This window comes from Pseudopodoces humilis, chromosome 1 (genome assembly GCF_049639895.1).
Source record: "Pseudopodoces humilis isolate 2021_Gansu_Grassland_sample_001 chromosome 1, ASM4963989v1, whole genome shotgun sequence".
Taxonomy (NCBI): Eukaryota; Metazoa; Chordata; class Aves; order Passeriformes; family Paridae; genus Pseudopodoces; species Pseudopodoces humilis.
In genome coordinates, this window is record NC_142200.1 from 19,377,525 (window position 1) to 19,402,737 (window position 25,213).

General features: G+C 34.2%; 1 protein-coding gene across 29 annotated transcripts in view; it reads right to left on the reverse strand.

The window, feature by feature from the left end:
• Positions 1-25,213, reverse strand: part of RIMS2 (regulating synaptic membrane exocytosis 2) — a 446,037-nt gene that overhangs the window by 176,776 nt on the left and 244,048 nt on the right. For 13 of the 29 annotated variants that reach the window (XM_088059427.1, XM_088059422.1, XM_088059375.1 and 10 more), the window contains 3 exons: positions 13,998-14,128; positions 11,127-11,298; positions 10,426-10,579 (listed from right to left, as the gene is read on the reverse strand). In XM_088059427.1, the coding sequence (XP_087915553.1) occupies positions 10,426-10,579; positions 11,127-11,298; positions 13,998-14,128 (457 nt within the window). Of the gene's footprint in view, positions 1-2,513; positions 2,541-10,425; positions 10,580-11,126; positions 11,299-13,997; positions 14,129-21,414; positions 21,463-25,213 lie in introns of all 29 variants that reach the window. The other 16 variants (XM_088059325.1, XM_088059346.1, XM_088059333.1 and 13 more) reach the window with 3 other exon arrangements.

Below are 25,213 nucleotides of genomic sequence, written 5' to 3' on the forward strand. Positions count from 1 at the left end.
ATGCTGCTGAGGCTATCACCCCACCCAGCACGAGCTCTGTGAGAACGTGTGCACAGCAGAACTGAAGTTCACAGCACCTGCAGTGTAGCTTCCATTGCAGGGCTGGGGGAAAACCCCATCACCTAAAAAGCATTAGGACCATTATTTTCAATTTCCATTTAGGAAGTACTCTCTATTTAATTTTTTTTTATTATTCACATTTTGACTTTCTATTATGCGGAAAAGGAATTTATAATACAGTAGTTTCTTAGTATAAAAACATTTCCATTTTTCATCCTCAGGAATGAAATAATGTAAAGAAAAAAAATGAGGTGTTTCATTCAATTTCTTGAATGAAAAAGTTATTTTTTTGTAAACTTTTTATAGGATGCAGTACTGGTGGCCATGGAAAGCTTCTAAATAAAAATAATATGGGGACAATTGAAAACAGGTTAACAGAATATTCTTTGGTTTCCTCAAGTCTGTCAATGTTTAAAAAGCATTTGGACAATGTATTTAGTAACATGCTTTAGCTTTTGGTCAGCACTGAATGGTTGGGCTCTTGGACTAGATGATTGTGATAAGTCCCTGCCAACTGGAATAGTCTATGCTATTACTGAATAACATTTCCCTCCACAACAACATTCTAAATAATTTGAACTGTCCCAGATAAATGAAACAATATGCAAATATAAATATTTTCTTACAAAGCAACAAAAATCTGTGGAGGGCTCCAAAAAACCTTCTGCTTTCTACACAACAACTGAAGTAGGCACACAGCTTTTCTTCACTCTTATTAATATACAGGGGAAAGAATACAAAATACCTTCTGTGCTTCTTATATTGCCCACTGACGTTTCTGACAGATCTCAGGAGAACACAGGAGGTTCAAAGCATTACTAAAGTGCATATGAGCAACCAACATAGTTATCAAAATGAACTAGGATAGGGGATAGAATGAGAAATAAAATTAGTGTGAGTCAGACTAAATACAGAAGAAAGTGCCAAATTTATGGCTCGGGAATTCTGTGCTTTTCTTGTGGAGAAAGAAAAATAAAAAAAGGAAAAAGAAAGCAGTCCATGCTCCCAGCCCTGTCCCTTACAATGCAGAATGTAGTCCATAAGGTTTTGTGGACTCCTTGGGGCAAGAAAGGCTAGTGAAGCATGCTTGCAGTTCCTTCCCTGGAGCTCACAGAAGGCCTTCACCACCACTTAAATTCACTTAGCATTGCCCGTATCTCTTCTGTGTTCAAAGCCGACATATAAGCAACCCCAAAAGAGTCTCATAACAACTGTTTTAAGAATTTGCTTTCTGATATTCATGCAGCCTGTGCCCGAGGGTTCTTAGTGTGAGCTAACTTCTCATGCAGTCCTGCTGTCTCCACGTCAATCTGTCACTTTATCCTCCTGCACATATTAGTGGGGTTTAGAGGCTTTTGACCAATTTCATCTGCACTGACAGAGTATAAATATCAAATTCTATTAAGTTCCCACAGATCTTTGATAATTGTTAGAATAGGATAGATGAGAAAGATAAAAGAGAGACATACAACTTCTGGATAGAAGAGAGAAATAGAAATTGGAAGTCCTTAATCATAAAGAAACTTTATCCAGAAAAAATTGGTGTCTAATCCACATGTGTGCAAGTCCACAGATGCCACACCAAACTTGGTCTCTCCCCATTCAAAGATATCGTAAAACATGAGAAGAATGTGGGATTATTTCAGGAGAGAAAGGAGTAGAAGAAATATGGGACACTGACGTTAGATGTAATAGAAAGTGGATTTCATTAGTACTACTCTTGACAAATTTCTGCTCTAAGGGAGTTTAGTTTCTCTCTATCATGGTATGGATCAATTTTCATAACAATGTGAGTTCCGTTTGTTAAACATAACTAAAAGATACTTAGTTGAACCAATTCTCAAAGAGATTCCAATAATTAAAACTGCAAAAACTGCAAGAAGTCCCACATGAAATGCACAACAAAATTTAAATTGGTAAAAACTGTATGTTATTAATTTACTTATATTTATTTAAGGCAAATTCCTCAGCTAGAGCTGGATTTGTAATGAGGGATTTATATCAACAAAAAATGTGAAAATATATACCAGTGTAAATACTGATTTTGCCAGTACTTCACTTACCCCAAGTCTGTATTCTAAAAATACTTACACTAGTTCTCAAACAGCTGTAATATAATAGCATTCCTTTTAATCCAGTTTAAGCAAAATAGCATTTTTCTAGTATAGTTAATAAAGCTTACTAGTTTTCCTACCATAGCTCTACCTAAAATAAAGGCAAGCAAAGCAAGTATGGTGTAACAATATTGCTCCAATATCAATACTGAGATATTAAGAATAGAGAAAGAAAGCCAACAAGAGACCTATTACTGAAAAGCAGACAAGAAAAGCCAAAGAACTTTTATGCAATTTAGTATCTGCACAATAGGTAGCAAAAGCACACCAATAAAATATCAAATTAAATTTTGCACATATATGGAAGCAATAAGCATTTCTGGCATGCTGAAAATTTACCTGAATTATATGAATAAAAGCCTTTATCTGGAAAAAAAATATTGAAATGAAGTAGTGTCAGGGAAAAGTACATGAATCAACACATGTAACAGGGATGATTTGAACCTTAAACTTTTTTGTAATTGCTGCCAGAAATGGAAGAATTTGATACAGTACACCACACTTCTTCAAAATAATAAAACTCAAGCAGCTAAGAGAAATTAAACCACAAAAATGCCAGTCACTTCTGGATCAACAGTTATACATAATAGCCACAAAGATCTGGTAAAGCAATTTCAGTAATTTCCAATTCTGAAATACAATTGCACATTTTTACTATAAGTGTTTAACTTTTTAAGGGAAAAATGCATATTCAGCTAGGCATACGATATGAGGTGCTAGCCTTAAAAATATTGCACACTTCTGTTGGCACTGCAGCACTAGCAGAACTTTCCCAAGATGTAGTTTTGAATCCTACTTTAGATTTAACAGACTCTCAAGTGACGTGCCATTCAATCTTCTCCTTCCTGCTAGGCCTTGATTTGGTAAATATGTACATACCTGAGAACCTTAATTACATACTGTAGTTACCAGTGAATTTTAGAATCCTGATATGAGCTCAATGATTAAATATTTGGAAGACCTGATTTATTGTTTGCATTCCTTAAGTCTGACTGGTTTATGTATTTTAGCTTTCCATACAATCATACCAATTTTTCTAAACTGAAAAAAATAATATTATGTGAATACCTAGACAATTCTGGAAATGTAAAATGTTAATTGCATTTGTAGATTTTGAAAATATGACGTCCATAAGATGTCATAATACAAAGAAGTCAGGAAGCCAGAATAACATTAATAATATCTTGTCATTAGCAAGATTTTATGAATATTTTTATTCCTTGTAGTTGACAAGCTCACAGACACCATATTAAACAGAAAAGAGTGACAGTCTAAGTAAATGATGCACCTCAGATGATATGATATGACAGTGTTAGAGAAAATTTCATTTTCTTGCCAAATGGTGCTGTTAATGGATTCACTGGATGACTAAGTGCCTTCTGGCAAGTCACACTTTTTCTGACATCCAGGTACTAACTATTTTAATATGTGGATCATATTACTAAATCATCTGCTAGTTACAATTTCTAACTCTCTATATGTTCAACTTCGGTTTCTTGATAAACGTAATGCATTTTTACATCCCAGAGCCAGAATTCCATTAGGCAATATAATTTCAAAGTGAATGATAGGTTTTTTTTCAGCATCACCTACAACCTTTTAGATGTGATTTATTGTGTAATTTCTCTAATATTTTTATTCCTTAATACTAATCTCTTCTAGTTATGAATTTCATTTAAAAATGACAGTTATTTGGCTACAAAAATATGAAAAATGTAATTTAGAAACTTTGCCTAGTTTACCCTGACATCAGGTGTTAACCCGAACACCGAAGGTGGAAGCATGCCACATGCCCTCAAAAAAAATTGATTTACACAGTCTAGAAATTATTCATATAGTTAAAAATTATGGGCTTTCTGAATTTAACTGCTGGACAGATCTTTAAAAGGGTTGAGCTTCTTGAAGAGCAGACGAATATAAAATTAGTGAGATTATAATGGGATCGAGGACTGAGAGAGCCATGTTCATTTCTGTATGTTCACAGCACAGAAAGGAAGAAGTCAGAATAGTATTAAAACCATCTGAAAACTACATTACACAACAGAAGAGTAGTTTAATAACATGATTTTATCAAGTAACCACAGAAATAAAGTCATTCCCTTAAACTGCTTCAAAACAGATTTTAAAGTATTTTTGTAGTTTAATTACAATTTAGTAAATTAATATCCTAAGTGAGCTTCTTTTATTAGAAAAATAAAAATATTTTGATAGTTTAAGGCCTTTTTAGACATCCCTGTATCATGTTAAATACCTTTTAATTAAAGTATTTAATAAACCATAGATGTACCGTAGATGAACCGTAGATAAACCGTAGATGAAATAGAATAAATAATAGATGTGCAATAAATACAATACTGGTATATATATATATATATATATATATATATATATGTGTGTGTCCATATTCTGTGAACAAAATATCAATGCATGCAAAGAAAGATAACATGCCCAAGGCCTGTGCTCCATTTAAAAGAAAGAGAAAAATTAAGGAAGAAGCATGAAAGAGAAAATTAATTGTCATTTTTACTCTCTAGGGTAAAATTCATGTAATGAATTAATCATGGTCTGTGCCACTGACCATAAAATGCTCCATATTATAATTTGGATAAAAAGTCACTGATGCATGTTTCCGTTAGTACAATTCACTTACCTACTAGTGAACAGCATCATTATAATTTCCTCAAGTAAGGTACAGCCACATTCATTTAAAATTATCACGCTGACTTTACCAAACTCACAACAAGCCAAGAGGAAATTATTGAGACAGAAAGATCCTGATTCTGCAGTAAAACCTCTACAGAGCTCCAAGGAAGCGAATAACTTTCAGTGGAAGAAGATTGGCCATCATTTCACAGGGACTTATATTTCACAGATTAAAGTTTCAGATACATTTGCAATAAATTATTGTTAAACTTCCATGATTTTGGTACTACAAAATTTATATTTTGATGTTCTACAATACAGACTTGACAGCTTTACTATTTAAATAATGGAAGAGAGGAATTAAATTAACAGTTATGACATTCCTCCTTGATCTGGTGGTAGAGCCACAGAACATTCAAAAAATAAAAATCGTAGCACCCAGCAATGACAAGTCCATCTAAAAATGTTTTTTCAGAAATTAATAAGGAGTGGGATTCTTTATTTTTAAATTCAATCCATCAGTTTTATTTTTTCTAGTCAGATTTAAAAATTTTTGTCATGTTAAGGTCTGAGCATTGCTGCAGAAAATACAGTCTGATGGAAAAACGTACAAAGTAAAAAGCTGAAAAGATGACAAAACTTTTCATGCTACTCAAAACACTTCATTTACACTTTATAGATTTTCTTTATTCCCATCCAAAAAAAATGAATAAAAATTTAAAAATAAATGTTATATATATAGCTTTTTGCACACTATATGCAGATTTTTTTAGAATGTAGCTATTGTCAAATTTTGTTCCTGGAGTTTAAATTCTCATAATTGTGATTTCTCTCCCTCCAGATTTTTTTATGGGCCTGGAGAATCATGTAACTCAGTGAATGGAACCATTGATTTATTTAATTCTAAGAGTAATTAAAGTAAAACTCTCTTTACAAGAAAACTACTTCAAAGTCTTTTTATTTACATTTATTTTTATTTTTATTGATTTTTTTCTGGTCTTCAGGTATTAAAAAAACCCAACATTTTGGACTTCTACATGTTGACTTCAAATTTCTAAATTTTTGAATTTCTAAAATCTTCAAGCTCTTCTTCTCAGCAGAGTTTATCTCCCATAGATTTATTACTTTTCCCTTACTGAGGATGCTCAAAATAAAAAAAAAAATATTTTTCAAATCATATTGTGAATTCTCATGGTATTTAAAAACTGTACAGATATGCTGCTGTACAAGCCTATGCTGCAACAAGAGACGTGAAAATGTCTGGGTTTACTGCTTTGCACTTAGCTGTTACCTACAGTGTCCACTGCACTCTCTGTGGGCTGCAGATCAATAATTCAGACAGCTTCATTTTAAAGCTGCAGAATCTGACTTAGAAAACTAGTGTCAGTCACTTTTCAATCCTAAGTATTTGGGAAAGTCTTAAAACATTTGGAGTAAAACAAAATTTGCTTCTGAATCAAATTCAACATCAATATAAAACCAAAAAAGTTATTTTCCAAAATAAAAAATAACCCCATATTCTTTCTCAGTTCAAAAATATCGGCTCACGCTGCCGAAATGTTCACACTACACGGATATAACTGCAAAAGATGGAATAAGAATACATCATATCCAATTTGATTTCTATCTCTATGTTCTGGGCTCACGGAGAGGAACTAATTTTAGATACACAATCCCATGGTATAAACCTTGCTTGATTTCTGTATAATTTCTCAATAAATAGAAATACTGACAATAATTTCCACACCACTGATCCTACCAATCATGAACACAGCATCCAAAGTATATTCAATTTTGTATGTATTCTCCAATAAGATTCTTAGCTAATGTGAGATGGAAAAAGTAACCTACTAACAACAATTCCTAAATATTCTCTAAAATTATTTTTAATTTTCTGGTTACAATGTTTTTTAGAGGCAATATGCAAATGAACTTTGGTTTGGTTGTAATTCTAGTTAAAGTTGTCTGGAATTCTGCATATATGGCTGACTTTGTGGTAAATATTAGAGAAAATTAAATAATTTTAAAAATTCACTTCAAAAGTTCAGCACAGTAAGTAAAATAGACCTACTCATTACCCTACATTTCACATAAGAAAAAGCTTAAAATATACTCATTGGATCAGGTTATGAAAATCTGAAATATAATTAGCTGAAAGAGCTAGGAAGTCATAATCCTATGTTCTATATTAGTTCCAGTTTCTAAGTAAATGTCTGTCAAAAAACACAAAGGAGAAAGTATGGCAATGATTCTTTATCACTAGGAAGCAATGGAATGTATGGATCAGAGGACTGGGAAAGAGAAGGTGGACAGCTGACTTAGATCAGTCTCTACCACAACACACTGCCCACTCAAAGATATTGACATAAATATATGTAGAAACTAAGCTACTGTCTCTGAAAGCTGGTTCCTAAAAAAACAGCATATGGGGCTCTGTGGGAAGCTTGCACTTTGCTACTGGCAATCTGTAAATACAGCTTCACTCTTCAGGGCTGACAGTCTGCTCTTCTTCAGGAACACTGCAATCCAGTGATATTAAAAAGAGAATAGAAGTGGTAAGTGTAGGTGGTTCTTTTAAACTACCTTTAGAGAGTAACATTTAAGTATGGTCTGCAAATATATGTGTTTATCACTCGGCAATCATGAAGATAAAAATGCTTAGATGTGTAATGTGTATTTACACAAACAAAAAACAACCTTGCAATTCAAAATATCTCTCCTGTCATTTCTCACACAAACAATTTTTGGGGGTATTCCATAAAGTCTTTCATATTGTACTCACTAATTCTATACATAGAGGCATTGCAGAAAAGAACAAAAGGTAGGAGGACTGAATTGCTCAGATGTTGCAGCACCAAAAATTGAAATCAGCCTGCTTGATAACAGCACAGTACATGTTCTAAGAAGTGCTATAGAAAACATTGACAAACATGCTAGACATGCCTTGTTCTAGAGAGTCTTTTCACGTTGTCGTGATGTGCTGCAGGATAACATCTTGTTTCATCACTCATATACAAGAATGTTATTGAAAGATACAAAAACATCTTCAGACACAAGAAACTTGATTTATAAGTTTGACTTCATACTCTTTTGACACCTCAAAAATTGGTAAAACCCCTAGACTTCATGAGTTATTAATATGGTATAAATAGTTTACTAGTGAAGGTAAACAGTCTTAAGAGGTTCTGTCTGCCCTTCACCAGTCCCTTGGTGATGACATTTAAAATGGGAAGAGCATTTTGGAGGCCATCTGGTGCAATGCCTGCTTCAGGCTTGGCCAACTTACACTGCATTGTTTACAGCCTTGTCTAATTGAGTACTGGATCTCTCAGCAGGATATTGCACAACTTCTTTGGACACCAAGAATTTAATTTTTATTTCCATTTAAGAGGTGTGACAGCAATAAAATAAATTTTTTCCCATTATTTTCCCATTTTGTTTTGTATTTTCTCATTGCTAAATGGATTCTGCTGCCATAGCTGAGCTCTGATCAGATGCTAAATTTCCAATTGTATACCTTTTCAGACCCCAGAAAGCAAGGATTTTAATGCCAGGATACCTTGTTCTGTACTTTTAAAAAAAATCTCTTTAAACTGAAAATTACTTATGATACACAAGGATTTAAGACGTTAATATATTCCTAGGCCACTAGAGAAAATCCTTCTTTATCGGGTCTCTATCTCAGTACAAAAGGAAATAGGATAATTTCGTGTCGTAACATGCGAGTTCTCCAGCAATAATAGTGAGCATCTGAAATTGCTCCGTTGATTGAAGTTTTTAGAACTGGAAGCTGAAAAACTAGTGCTCTGGGAACAAGCAGATTAAACCATCTTCACTGAAAAGCAAGACTTCTATACCAAATCTTAGTATTTTGCAAAACCAGAAGTTTTGCTAAGTCCTTTCCTCTATATTTACAGACAAGCATGTAAAATTGTTCAGTTAAGCAAATTATTAGTATCACTATTTATTAGTTATTACTTATTAGCATATTGCAATATTGCTAGATAAAAAAACCTGAATGTCTTTCAAATTTTGAGTCAACATCATCCACAATATTCAAACATCACTAAAATATGTTAAAAAATAAATCAGAAATTCATGCTTAATGGCAGTTATTTATTGCACAGACAGAAATTCTGAGAGACAAACAAGATTTGTTTGCAGGACTGAATATTTCCTGCAAACCAGAATTTCACTAACCTCACATACAAACAGCCCAAATGGTCTGTAAAAATAGTTGTAGATGGAAACTTAACTTCTTGAAATGTGTTAAAAGATGGCATCAACCATATAAGAAGTATAATTTTAAAACTTTAGTTAAATAACAGTCATGGTATAAGAGAAGACTGAAGAGGATTGAATTGCAGTAGAACTCCTTACCTTTTAACCATCACTTCTCCTTTGTGGACAAACATAATATTAAAACTCCAAGGCTATGCAAAGTAAGTGCTTGATAGGGTGTCTATCTCAGAATATTATGATATGGAGCATTTTAATCCTCACCATCAAGTGCACAGAAGCAAAACAGATCAACTGCTTGAAATAACTTGTATACATTATCTATATAACTTGTATACAATGGGTTATCTTATAAAGACTCTGCATAGAACATATAAAATATCCAAGCTTATTTTCATGACTACACATATAAGTTTCTGTGAGTTTGTGTGAAACACACACACTCTCTCACATCACAATGACTCAAAGAAACTCCAAGTAAATATTAGAAATTGGATTTGGGTTGTTGAAGTTCCTTTTTGTTGTTCAGGGGTTTTTTGTTTGTTTTGGGGTTTTGGTTTTGTTTTGTTGGGCTTCTGTGGTGGTTGTGGGTCTTTAGGGTTTTGGGGGTTCTATTAATTTGCTTGGTTCATTTGGTTTGCTGGGGGTTTTTATATAACCGCCAACTCGTATTTTATAAAGTTTATTCAGTGAACAAGAACTTTAAATCACTGGTAGTAATGAACAATTAAACTAGAGAAACCATGAAGTATTGAAGAACCAGATTTTCTTCTTTTGCAGTCTTATTCTTATGTATCTATTTTTATGACCACATTTGATACACTGTTTTCAAAACAGCTACAGATAACTACTATGGATTGAGTGTAACAAGCTCTACAAAGTAGAATTTTTAGAGAAGTTTCATTTGTGAATCTAAGCACATAAAAATAGTATCAAAGCAAGGCAACATGCCATAGTATTAGTTTATCTACATATGATGTTATATACAGGTTACTTTAAGAAGTATGAGCTAAAGAGAGAGGTCATGAAAATCCACTTTTGCTTAAAAGTGTTTAAACAATGAAATTATGAACATAATATAAAATAAAGGGCTTCATGATAAAAAGAGCACATTGCAAAAACCAAGATAATTTACTCAAACTGAGGATCTGAACTGAGGTGTCTCATAAGAAAAAAATGGCATAATGCACTGTGGTTGATAGCATTTGTAGCATGTCAGACTCTCAGCAGTAACTACAAATGATCTAATTCATAACAGCTACAAAGCAACATAAAAATTCTGTCAGCTTTCCATTTGCAAGAATTTAATAGATTTTAATATGCATTAATTCAAATGAACTACACAGAGTGTGTAAAAGTAATAACCTACTTTGTAACCTCCGTGTGGGACTCTCGCCATGGAGTTGTCTGCGTGGCAAATATGGTGAGGGATGGGGAAGTGGCAATGAAGAGACATCATGTGTTTGAAGTTTGTACCAGTGAGGTTCATCATCTAGCAATGCTGTCTCTAACTCAATAAGAATCTAAAAAAGAAAGAATGGTTAAAACTAGGAAAGCATTATGTGACAGAATATTTTAAAATATATATATTCACAAATTTCCTTCTATCATTATCTTATTGCTAAGGACTTTGTCTGAAGTTATATGAAAACCTTATTTTAATATGAAAGAATCTCCTGTGCCTTTTAGAGCACTAAATATACCAAAAAATCTTTCACAAAACCCTTATTATCTTATGAGAGCCTTTACAGTTTTCAAATATCTCAGATTAATGACCAACATTTCAAAGTTTTAGCAAAACACAGCTATGGAAAATATAGATTTTAATAAACAATTAGAAATTGAGAAACCATGTTCATGCTGTTACTAAAACAGAAAAAACACAGAAAGAATCTCCTATCAGGATTATGTGATATGTGCAAGATCACTATTTATCACTAAGTGAAAGAAAAAATGAAACAATTAAAACAGCTTTTCTTTGCACAATTAGTAATTTTTGCAAAAATACTGAATCTATACATGAGTATGTGAGCAACTGTATTTCTATAGGAACTACCAATACTTGTATACCTCTCCTAAAAATTCACTTTCTTCCTCTCGAACTCGTGCTTGGTCCCAAAGAGTGATTTCTAACATTCGTTCTCTAAACTCTCTCCGATGAACTGGAGAATAAATAAATGTCTGATTCCACTTAGGTTCCAACGTTTTCTTTACTGTTTTTGTTCTTCTTTTATTTTTATCACTGAAAAAAACAGTTAAATATGTTCAAAACACCATTAAAGTACATCAAATATATAAAATAGGAAAATAGGAAATCTTAAATCAGCAGTTGAGCTTGTACAATCATGGGTACTCTAATCATGAATTTTCCTTTATTATAAAGGTCAGTGCATCTATTGAGGATAATTCAGAAGTTCATATTAAAAACTTAGGTTAGGTGATTCCAAGTTTATGTGCCAATTCCAATCTTAATAAGTTCCTCAAAAACCACAAATGTTTTAACATGATTTTGGGTGTATTTTCTTTTATTTTGGAAACAGCATTTTATAAAGCAAAATGTGGTTAAATAAATGGGATTTCCACAAGGCACAGTCTGACAGCAGAAGATCTCTACAGACATCACTGGGCATAGCAAACACCTGCATTTCAGAAAAATGAGCCAGTTCCCTCAGTCCTCCAGTGGCTCACTCCAACTGCAGAGCTGCACGGAGCTGCTGGCCCAAGTGAAGGAATGGTCACAGAGCTGGGAACAGTGCAGGGTTTTCCTGACTAAGGGCTCCTTATCCACATGGGAAACCAGAAGCCCCAAAAATGATTTACATGTTCTTTTCCAGCAACACTGGAACAAACTGTTCTCAAAACAGCTTCCCAAATCCTGTGGTCACCCCAATGAATCACCCAGCTGAAGGTGAACGTCCACTACAAGGTGAGGTCTCCAGGCAAGGTTACCCTGGCAGCCTGGGCTCTGGCTCCAGGGTGTTGTTGAAAGCAATGCCTTTTGCAGAAAATTTCTACTTGAAAGAATTAATATTTTCTGATTGAAACAATTTTCACTGGAAAACACCTACACTCCTCCAACTGAGAATACTGACAAAAGTCCTCATAACAATGCTTATTTTAATCCTGCTGATTGCTGCTTAATGCAGCTGCCATACTAATTTATGAGGATTTTTTAATAGGCAATGCAGATACATTCCCTTCATTAATACTTGCAATTGTAATAAAGTCCTTATATTTCTCAACTGTGACTTAGAAGTTGGATAAAAAAATTATCTAAATAATATTTTTAGACACACTTTTAAAAAAACATAAATTATTTCTAGTATACTAAAGGTTTGTTTACTCTTGTGAACTGAAATAAGTTGCATTGGACAACATTTTTCAACTAAGTTTCTTTAATCAAAGAGAATTCAGCATCTTCATCTAATTAAATGCTTGACTTACTAAAGTGTATTTTACCTCTAGCATGTTTCTTTCTACTATACAAGAAATATATTTTTGCTTACATAGCTTTTAAATCTAAGGAAAGAAAAATGGATTTCCACATCAGAAAAATCCCACAGTTCTGTAAGACAAGTTGCTGATCATAAACACATAAAGCAACAAAGAAGTTCTAAATACATCCCATAAATGGGAAAAATATTACAGATTATTAAAATTTAATGTCAATATATTTTTTAGTTATCACAATTTACATTGTAAAACATTGTGAACATACTTTTGTTAGCTTATTAATTACTCATTGCTCTTGAAAAAGCGGGTAAGATAATTGAAGCAGACCTGATTCTCAGTGTAGCACAGCTTCAGCAGCTACAAACACACTACAGCGGTTTGAATAAACTAGGGATCTAAACCAACAGTTCAAATATTGGTGAGCCAAAGAAAATTTTTCCAAAACCTTTTAATCATCAATGACACAGCAAATTAGGTAGTCACGGAAAATTTTCATGTCAACGTATGGTAAACAATGGAAGTAGAAAAGCAATGTCTTCGAAAATACTAAATAGTTTAAGTCACCCCATGACACTCCTGCAGAAGTCAAATGGTACTGGAGATAGCTAGCATTTTCCCAGTTTAGCTATTTGGAAAAGCCAAGGAAGTAAAAATGCAAGTTACATTCTATTCTACAGATTCAGCAGTGCACTGATCTATTTTTTTGAGTGACATTAAAACTTTGAATTTGGTTGGTACATTATAATATAAAGGTAAACATGTTCCCCTGGTGATATAATCTGAAGAAATATCAATTTAAAAAATCAACTGGAGAACACACTCTCTCTTCTGCTGTTCTTCCCAACATCTAAATTGAAACAGAGAAATGGACTCAGAAGTGAAGGAGTATGTCAGGAATAGGGGTCCTACTACAATTTAATTTTCCCTAAGTGCATAGATGATACCATCCAGATTAACGTGAGTCCTGTGCTATAGGGGAAGTTTGCAAAGTGCAAATGGGAACTCTCAGCTGAGTCACCTTCAGCCTTAATCCACTTATACTGTGATAAGAAATTTGTGGGTTTCAGATGTCAAACCTGTTACTGCTTTATTATATAAAGGTGGGCCAAACCAAACTGCTCACTCATCAATCCAGAAATTTATGAACCCAACTGTGTAGCATCTTCTTAGCTCTAGAGAAGAATAACTGGCATAGAAATAAAGGCATCATAAAACACTAATAACATTCTTTGCAAATAACAGATCCCCATGCAAAGACATGCATTTACTTTTTCTTTCTTTTCTATTCAGTATTTTATATTATAACCAGGGAAAGCAAGCTTGTACTTAGTGTTCAGAAACACCTTGCTGTTACATAGCATGTTCAACACCAGAACTCAATACTGAAAGCTTTTTTCCATATAAGTATGATTGATAAAATCAGCTGTGCATGTCACCTGAGTATCATCAGACTAATTCAAATATTCCTTGTCTTTGCATTCAGCCTACCTTCTGTCTGGAAGAAAGTAAATTTTAACATAAGGATTCCTTGGCCTCCCATCTTCCCTTGAAGGAAGATCCTTTGCTCCCAGTATGGTCACTATTAACTGATGACCAACCTTGTCATACCACAGTTTTATCTGTAGGAAGAAAATATTAATTAGTGAACACATTTCTACAATGAAGTCATATATTAATCCTTAAAAATAATTTTGCTCATGAGCTTCTATTTATATTGATTCCTTAAACAGAATATATTGTATTCTACTTTTCATTTAGAACAAAGAATAAAAATAAGTTAATATTGTAATAGCTTCAGTATATATCAGGAGTTACTCTTTTTTTAAAACCCCGTACTATAAGTACTTTACTTCACACTGATTGTCTTTCACGTGGTGGACTGGTTAGATTATTCTCTCTTGTATTGTATTACTTTCATTACTAATGCATGGTATTCATTTATATACATTTCTGAGGAGTTTATAAACAATGAATTAATTTTTCATCTGCTGTTGTGCTAAAGAGACTATGGGATAAACTCATAAATATTTCATATTACTTAATATTTTTCAACATAAATACACTTATTCTGAAATCATATAAACCCTCCATAAATACTGAGAGGAAGGCTCAATAGTCCAACCCTCTTCATAGTCCAACTCAGTAACAAGGTAAAAAAGGAGTATTATTCATTTGTAGAAATTGTTTTTAACCAGTCTAGGGCTTGATTTTCTATCTTTTTTCACTACAGTCATTACAAGCTTCTATTTAGCTATTTCAGTTTGAATTCTATGACTGCAAATACATCAGCCAAGAAAAGGATATACCTGCTCCAGAGGAGTCACTGCAGAAGGGCTAAATGGTGCACTTAGGGCAAAATAAAGCCTTGCAAATAGCCAGGGAGCCATTACATGGTGGTAGCACTGCAGCATCACTAACTACAGTTTACTGCTCTCTTCATGAGGACTTTGCCTGAGATGGGACAAACTAGGACATTCAAAGAAAACAGTGACCCTGCCTGAACTTAAGGGAATCAGAGAGGATAATGCCCAGCTGCACACCCAACCAGGCAATACACCTCTAGGCATGAATATACCCTAGATAAGGTAGACATACACAGGGGAAGGTGCATTCTGTGGAAACCATCCCACATAATTACAGAGACAGGGTTTTCATCTACTATCATAGCTCCTAATCTTCAACATTTCAGTCTCTTAAAGGAAGGCCTTGATGTAATTCTCAAGACTTTTAACCCATAAAGAGGCTGATTTAGCTCTCTGCCATTCCTAATACTTTACTAAGAGAGATTACACTAAGACACGCCAACTCAGTTATTGGTGGTGATGTACTTCTTCCTTCACTGCTTCAGGTCTTGCAATTCCTATAGCCACCAAGCATTTGAATGGATATTAAAAATTGTATATTTGCCCTCTATTATGCTGTCATTTGCCCTGCTACAGACATTATGGGCTTCTGGAACTAATAGCTAAAGGGCCCTTTGGCTACTCATCTGTGTGTGAATTTTAGATGTTTTCCCTACATTCTTGCAAGCCAGGGGCTTTGACAGTATTTTTTCTACACTGAGAATTATCTGGACTTCTAGCTATCTCCATCTAGCTACAGATCAAAAAGCAGAAAGCTTTGTACCAACAGTACAGCTTTAACGTCCTCTGAAGTGCAAGTCAACTTAAATGTTCTTTGACACTAAATGTATCCACCTGCAGGCCTCTTGGGAGTCCTGAGGCAAAAGACAGAGTTGGCAAGTCCCACATCTCAAGCGGACTAGCACTGAAGATAATCTTCTTTGTTTTCTTTTTGGGGAAAATTATGCTTGCTTAAGGAGAATGAAATACATTTGTGATACAGACGCTATCACAAATTGTGACTGATGAATATGAAATCATCTAGATATAGGTGCCAAAAATAAAACCAGAATTATGTGTTCATATGCAAGCTAAATATTTCTTCACTATATTTGTTTCAGACCAATTCTTTACATGAAAACTTCAGTCAAAATATTTTGAGAATTTTTTAAGCAAAAACTGAAATCATCTGAAACCACTTCATTGAGATGCTTGAAAAACTGTAGTTTGGAACAAGAGCTCAAAATTTGCATTGACTTATACCTTCCACTTTTCTCTTGATGTTCTGAAAAAATAATTGGAAAAACTTGAACTTAATGGGCATATTTTCCCTTAATGTCCTTTAATTTGCCTTATTGCAGGAAAAGTCAGGAATCAGAATTAAGACCAGAAAGCTCTCTCCTGTATTCACACTGCTAGCACTCCAATACACAGCACAGGTACTTGTAACCCAAGCAGTCATTTGACTAGGATATAAGGAGAAGAAAAGAAGAAGCTGTGAGAGAATGGTCAAAGAAGCCCATAGAAGGGAGAATGGGATTGCATTGGGATTAGAAGAAGGAAGAAGGGACAAATAAAAAACTGTTTTATAATTACTGTGAAAGTAAAATAGACAGGATACTTCTTGGTGAAACATGGGAAGAATAATGTCGGGGATCAGAGATTACCAGAAGAGCAAATATAGAATGAATGAGAGAAGTGCTATGAGGTGACAAAAGAACCAGCCATGATAACTGGAACAAAATATGTTGAAAGAGAGACTCAGATGAACAAAAATCTACAAGATTTTTTGTGCACACACACACACACACACACACACACACACACACACTTTTATAAGCTTAGAACATCTAAGATACTTCAACAAAGCAATCCTCATCTAAGTGAGGAAAAGGAAAGCTGAATTAACAACACATAAAATATGCTATGTAAAAATTTATGCTGCCTGATGCTAATGTGGAGACTAACACCTGTACAAAACCTTCTTGAATGGGACTTTGTCCAGATTACTTAGGATGTAGGTACCTAAAATTCACTTAGAAAGTGGTGCAACCTGAATACTTTCAGAAGTTTTTCCCACTTTGCATTCAAGTCCTGGAGACTAATTAGCCACACACATGCTCATATACTTTCCTTCCCTGGGCTCCTTCACCAGCCAGATATGCATGTAATGCTTTATTAAGCTTCTGCTGTGACCTACATTCAGTCAAACAGGCATCTAAATTCAGTGCATCCTGATACTGAGACGGTTTGTTATTCACAGAGGGGTGCATCTGCTGCACTCCTTGAGACAGGCTGCCTGGAAGGAAGAACTGCCACCAAGGGCAGGAAACAGGAACTCTTCTGCACTCAGATGGTTGGAAGAAACAGAAATGTGGGTTTGACCAGTTTCATTCTTTCTGGGATTTAACCAGTAATGGTCTAATACAAGGGCAGTACTCATGTAGGGTATCAGGTCTGGAGCCTGCTATGCTAAACTTAAGCATGCTTTGATAACACCACACACTTCTATTCCCAGCCAAACAGTATCTCAGCTTCAGATGAGACTTCGTACACCAGAGAATGGGATATGGAATAGCTTGATGGTAAAGGCATTATTTTGATACACAGGTTCAACCTCTTCAGTCTAAACAATATTTAAACAACATATGTCCTGTTTCTGGAATAAACTTCCTACACAGACAACAGTATATAAAAGCTGACTGCTGGTGTTACATTGTGAGAAGTGAGGATGCAGGTATCTAGTATATCTAGCTGGCATTCCTGTTTCACAGAATCACAGAATGGGAAAAGCTGGCTCTCTGTAGTCTCAGTAGAAGGTGCCTTCCCTGGAGAATAAACTCACCCTCTGGAGTAGCCTTAGTTTCAAATAGAGTTAATGGGCTTAGGTGTCTTTTCTTTGCGTTGATCTCTCACTGCAGGAATTGAGGTATTTCTGTCTTTCCTTCAAATGTACAAGAGAAAGCTCTTCCTCAAGGCACCTCAAACTTGTTTGAAGTTAGTATAACAACCCCTACACTAATACACATGTGTAAGGGAATCAGTTAAGAAAATCTAGATAATATTATTGTTGCACTTCCTATACTCCTGTCTCATGAATGTTTGACTGTTTGCTCAACAATGCAATTCTAATGTAGTTCTATGTACAGCATATAGAGACAAAACATATCTTCAGTCATAACTTAGATTTAGAAACAGAGAATATTTGAAGTTTGAAATACTATGCTACAGTTTTTTCTTTGTTATATAAGGGTTACTTCATGAATTTCATGAAAAAGAGATAAAACTTGTGCCACTGGGACAGACCATCTGCCCTACAGCTGATTTTCACTACCACAACCTACTCAAATATCACTGGCTTTTAAAGACAGCTGGCCAGGCTTTTTTTTTTTTTTTCTTTTCTTCTGTTGCTCATTATAATTTTTCATATAACCTACATAGATGCTTATTATGTTTATTAGTATTTTAAATTATATACTACTTTTCTTTATCACATTATTCTGAAACAAAAGATACACCAATAGTATCTGCTGTTTGAAAAAAAAAATCTGTTTATTTCTAAAAATACTTGCAGTAATCATTTTATTGGACTTACGCTTATGTAGATGCTGAAAGTACCCTGAGGTGATGATGTCTTTGGCATAGCTGAGGCCAGTTTTGAATGTTGTTAAACATACCTTTTAAAAATCCTGAGTACTGAGGGTTGCTAAATCAAACTACTATTGCTTTCTGCTTCAGCTGTTTTCTGATATGCTTGAACAACTGCAAGAAAAGGCTGTCAAATGGAAAAATCTTGTAGGATATAAAGGCCAGAAAATTATAGAAGTATTTAGGCTGCCCTAATGTATATTTCTTTTAAAATCTCTTTTTCAGTAGTTTCACCTTGTACATATTTTTATACATGATCAATTATATTGATGTTCTGTATTAAAGCCAAAAGGATGGCTGAAATTTTTGAAGTTAGAAAAAGCCCAGAGGCAACTCTGGCTCAAAAGAATGCTTTGCCAAGTAAACAAGAGATACTGCATAGAAAACAGAATTTTAAGAACAGATTTTTCCCTACGAAGGTTGATAAAGCATCACTCTGCAAGTTAGAAAATTACTGGCATGCTAAAATGAATATAAAAGTTCAGGAAATCAAGACACACTTTTACAGGTACTGTAAAATTAGTAAAAGCTCAGAGGGCTCTTGATAGGAAAGAAACATTGTTTTCCTTCCCAATAAAATAATGATGAATCTATGAAATCATCCAGCGAGCTAGAGGATGAATGGAATGACATGGAGGGAAGTGTGAAAGAGGGGTTAGTGCCAGAAAGGATCAGTTTCAGACTAACAAGTAAAGAAGTTGCAAGCAAGAATAAAGATATGCATCTCCTGTTTAGAGTGATGAAACAAATAAGTATAAACAGAATGTTTGGAGATTCTCATTCTTGTAAGGAGTTCTACAGACACAGCCCTCAATGAAATGTATACTTCCTGACAGCGATAAACAGCGGCTCAGAGCTCTGATTTAGCTAATTTGTCACGAGAAAAAAGTAACCAGAGTTCTGCTCCTAATACCCTTGTCTGAAGACCATTGGAGAATTCCTCTTCTTTCTGCAGCCTGCATGGTAAATATACCTAATATTAATCATTTTAAACTATCTACTATCACTACTAAAAGTGGGCAGATGGATGACTTTTTATTTCAGACTAGTTGTAAAGATTTTGCCAGGGTCATAATTCTGAGTTCTTCAGGAGCTCTTGTCAAAACCCTTATGTTTACTGTTGACTGTTACTAGGCTCTGCAAAAAAACCTGTTAGACAAGTCCACAAGGACTCCACAGGCACTGATTGTGTAGAGACAAAACTGGGGCTAAGGACAATGCTCATCTACAATACAAAAAATAATGCATCCAATACTTACATCCAAGTGAGTAAGCCTTAAACATTTTCACATCTTGTTAGATATTTTATAACAAATATGACACTTCTTTTCTCAACCACCATAATCATTTGAGCAAGGTTTTAAGGTTTTTTTGTTGTTTTTTTTTTTCATTAGAGGGTATTAGTCTAAGCAGAATAGACAATTTTTATGTCTACATCCTTATGTTGTATAATGGGATTAAAATAAGGAACTACTACATGTTATTTCTACATTATGGTCTTTCATGAAACATGCAGGTTTCAGGTAGTGATTTCCTTTTTAAATTGAACAATCAACTCTCACATAATTTTTTAATTTATTTATCACATATGTAAAAAGAAAATAAAGTTTAAATAACTACTTATGTCATATATAATATTTAGCTCTATGAACTACATAACAACTTGTAATTGTAGCCCTCTGATTTCATATCATGAGCAGAATCCAACTTTCTTGATTATGTTTAAGGATGTTTTAGATTTTTCATACACAGCCAGTTTATGTCAATAGCACATAATATGTTAACTTTAAATCATACAATCACGGCATTATTTTATAATCTCATGCTTCTTTAGAAGTCCTTAATTTTGAATTTATATTTAAGCAGTTGTAAGGAATACTTTTGAGAATACTATGTTGTGAAAAAAAAAATTATCAAATATGAGTCATATTTGATGTTTTATTTACAGTCTTAGTTAGAATCCCTTTATAAATATATATATATGTATATATACATATATATACACACATATATATGTATATATATGATCTCTTTTCCATTTCATAATGAAATTCAGTCATGTCTTTCTGATCACTTAGATCAGCCTTTGCATCTTGGTCATTAATCAAAGAAAAACATTTATAAAGCTGCCACACAAAAGTTTAACATCTCCATAAAGATATTCTGTAAGAAAAATCAGATAATATTCTAGTTACAAAAAAAATAAAATGAAAAACATGCAGCAAAGCAAGATAAGCATTGTAACATATTAGTAAAACCTACTTTTGCATAAATCTATAGTACCTTAGGAGCTTCCTAATGAAAAAAGGCAAACAACTTGTACCTAAACGAAATATCAATGCTAAATAAATTCAGTAAGACAACGGGAGAATTCACTTTTTATTTAAGTACAGTTTTTGTTATTTTGATGTACTTAAAAATGCAAGAACCAAGTTTCATACAGAAGAAATTTGTTTATTTAAACAAGGTACAAATTTTTTGCCCATCCTCTACTCAAGGCGCTACTATTATGTGGAAAATGCAAAAAAATATGTGTTAAGTAATGATAATGTATCATTTAAAGAGACATTCATCTTTTTATAATAAACTCAAGCACAAAATTATTTATTGCTTAAACAATACACAAATTTTGTATGTGGGATGCATTGCCATTGAAACCTGTATAAGTTTAATATTGGGCAGACAGCAAACAAAAACTATTGTCTCTTTAAATTTTATTTAATATTTTAACCCCCATGCAGAATTTTACAAGCTGCTCACAAGATGACATGAAAATCGTTAATATGGTTTAAAGCAACACACTCAAAACATGGGAAAACGGACTATAATGTAACGTTTTCCTACTATGCATTTTCCATAACAAACAAAAGAAAAACCCACAACTTTAGTTTCTGTCAGGCAGACGAAGTCTTTACCTGAACCCTAGGAACAAAAGGCGTTGTTCTTCTACTAAGGCTTTGGCTCTGGTAAGCAAAATTAAAGAAAAAGCAATAAAACAAAACCAAAAAGGACAACACGCTGGAAACTAAAAGACCAAAAGTAAAAACAAAGACACATAACTATTACTTTAAACACAACTTTACACCAACAACATATTTATCTAAAAAAACGTATTTTAATGCAACGCACAAAGTAAATCTGCAAATCTGTTATCAAATCATATCAAAACCCTTTGGTGGAAATTCTTGCCTTAGGGAAGTCAGCAGGAATTTTACTACTGATTCCCCAGGAGCAAGAATTTCTCTCTGCAAGTCTATAGACAACATTTACAATAGATTTAGAAATGACATGTAACAAAAAGAACAGGTAGGCAAAGTGTGATTTAAAAGTGGGGCTGGAAACATAAGTTAACGTTGATCATCTCTTTCAGGGAGATTGCACATGCATATTCAGAGAGAAAAAAGTACAATTCACACACTGACAGCTTTGGTTACTTAGGAAAGTGAGTAAAATAAAAGGTTTTCTCTTTTTTGCAACTTTAAGAGTCACGTCTATGAAAATTCTGCCTAAATACTTGGAAAACAATTAAAAGAAAGTTAGTGCTCTCTGTTATTAACATTACATGGAGAATCTATACAATTATGTATTTCAATTACCTATCAATCATGACAGAAATGACATATGGTATAGACACAGAACCCTTGCATGAAATGGGAGCTAGAGAGTTAAGCAAACTGCATACATAGATGCATTTATAACATATTTTTGTGCTGTAACACTTTGGACCACATACAACCTTGTGGCCTCCAATAGCTACATCAAGACTACATGGAGTACAGGCAACACAAATTCCTGGACTAGCTCCAAATTCCAAACAACCACTCCCAACTTCAGCTCAGGGCAACAGCTAATGGAGCGACACAGAATTGGTACAGAGTGTGGGGCATGGACAGGAAAAAGGCACCTCAAAGAGCTGGTGAGTGGGAGAACAGGAGCACAGAGTAGGTCACAACAATCACAGCCATCTGAGAGACTGGAATCTCCTTTACCTCTGCTCAGTTTTCCTGAGATTATTGATCTAATTCAAAATGATAAAAAGAAGCTACTACTCAATATTCACTTGCATTAGAAATGTACCCAAAGCATGGAAATAGGCACTGTGATGATGCTTCTGCCACCCTCCTTGCTTATTTGGCATGTACAGATGCTGGAGAAATCTGTTCTATAAAATGTGTGAAGTAATCTGTTCTTACATCAAAGAAAGAGGATATATAAGAAAATTTGACAGTCTGGATCACGGGTTTTGTCTGATGTGCTCCCTGCACTCTGCAAGGTGCAGCAGCTGCACTCTACCTGCTACTCTCCATGGGCAGGACTGCAGAGCCCAGTGTTAAGGGTGTCAGAATGTGACCTAGTCACAATAAAAGTAGATCTTCAGCTTGCTTCAGCTTCATTTTACAAGGGGAAAATAAATTACCACAGGATATTGATCCTAAGAGGGACAGAATCTCTCCTACCATGCACCAAGGGTCCTCACCTATCATCTTCTGCCTTGGAAATAGAGGAAAATCAATGCATTGTGTGCACTACCTAGAACTTTCCAGGTTTTGATGTTAGAGCAACAGCAATTCAATTGTATAGAGGTATAAAGGGGAGGAAGAAAAGGAAAAATAACAGGTGAAAGGGGAGAGGTAGCATGAAATAACAGGTGAAAGGGGTAACGAGTTGTTCTTGATGTCATCCCCTCAATGTGCTGACATATAGGCCCTTCATAATGTACAATAAAGGCTTTCTATTATGCTGCATATATTACAACTATAATTTATATAACTTTATTTTTATTGCTTTATAAACTGAATATGAATGGAACCTCTATTGTTGCTCTGGGTTCAAGTGTACAGGGAAATAAATTAATTTTATAAATGACATCCCTTTTCTGCTAGAACTTCCACCAGTACAAAAATTAAATATTGTGATTTTATACTTGTACCCATTTACGTGGTCTTATGTTATTATTCCCTAAACCTAACTATTGGAAAAGCATTTCAAGTTATACTTTTCATGCAGTATAGAAAATGTAGCCAAAATTTAGTAGTTAAACTAAGAGCACCAACATACATGGAATACTTTTGACTTTTTCAAAATTATATTAAAGGAAAAACAACTCAGTGAGAAAATACAGAAACAGGAATGAGACAAAGCAAATAATAAAAAACTGTAATTGCAATAACAGTCAGATACTCCCCTGAAAAACAACATGAATAAAAAGTGCTATAAAATAAAACACAGAAAATATGGATAAATTATATTAGTACATTATAACACACAATAGTTTACTGTAGGTGCACATGATTTGTTCAATTAAATAAGTACTTGGGCAGAATAATTATTAATGTAAAGAAGATTTCTTGTCTATGTGGGACAGTTTACTTTGTGGTCAGTTCTATTAGTCAGCTAGACTGACACTGTAACCTCCATAAAGAAAACACTTACACAGACCAATGCCAATTCAGAGGAAAATATGGAAGGATGAACAGAGAGAAAAACATCCCTGAGTCCTACAGTGGCATTGCTGCAGCTAAACCAGCCAGAAAGCATACTAAACATAAAGAAATAGATTCCAAAATGCTGTTAATATCTAAAGATCCTTTAGGGATCTAGAGCACTGTCTGACTAAGCCTATATTCAAATATGCAAATACTTCAGACTTTCATCCAAACTGTTGAGTCTGTATTTCTGCCCACAGCTCTTGCATTTTACTGCTTACATGTCAGTTACCACAGCTGCACTAACAGCAACCCTTCTGGACTACATGCTACTGTTCAAAGGCACAGAAAATATGGAAAACACTTCCAAAACCTTGCCTTTCATCTGTTCCCTCAGATCCGTCACACCTGCTTGAATTTGGCCACCATCACCCAGAATGCCATTGACCCATAACTTCCACAAAGAACAGCATCCTGTCCTCATTTATTGCCAGGATTCTGCAGTTATTCTCCTGTCTAGGCACTCCTCATAAAAGAGCACATTCACAATTACATTCAGAATTTAGTATTTCCTTTCATTTCTACCTTACTATTTTGAATGAGTATGTGATCCATCAACTGTTCTGTTAGAAAAGAGATGATTAAGACATGGAAAACCAAAATACTGAAGCACAACCACACTGTAGCATTCAAAATAAAATATTTTTTGTAACTTGACAAGATTTTTAAAGTTCAGTTTTACCTTAATGCTTCACCTTTGTTAAAGGTCCAAAACTAGAAAATCTCAGAGTCCATTCTAAGTTTTCAAAACAGCTCCAACTTTACAAACAGGATTTTTTCACTAACTTTACAAAGTTTCAAAACTTCTAAAAATTTTAGAATTATAAACCCAAATATTAAAAAGTGAATGAAAAACTATCTATCATACTACTTTCAAGAACATAAACACCCAAATCTGATGTCACAAAATTTTTCATTTTTCAAAACTATCTTAAAGTATGAGATCAAACAGAAACTACATTGATTGTTTTGAAAACACTGTTCCTGTAGAATACTTCAATTCTCATAAAGTCCTCTATTTCTAAAAATGCATATTAGCATATACACTGCAATTTGCCCATGTTGCCACCTATCCAGAGCATCTTCACACACTATGACAGCCACCCTTGCTCACAAAGCAAAAAGTTTAGTACTTGCCTCCCCAAGTCTTGACTCAACAGCAGCAGGAACTGGACTGTGCCCTTAAAGTGATTAACATGAAGTACAGCTATTTCCAATGTTTCATTAG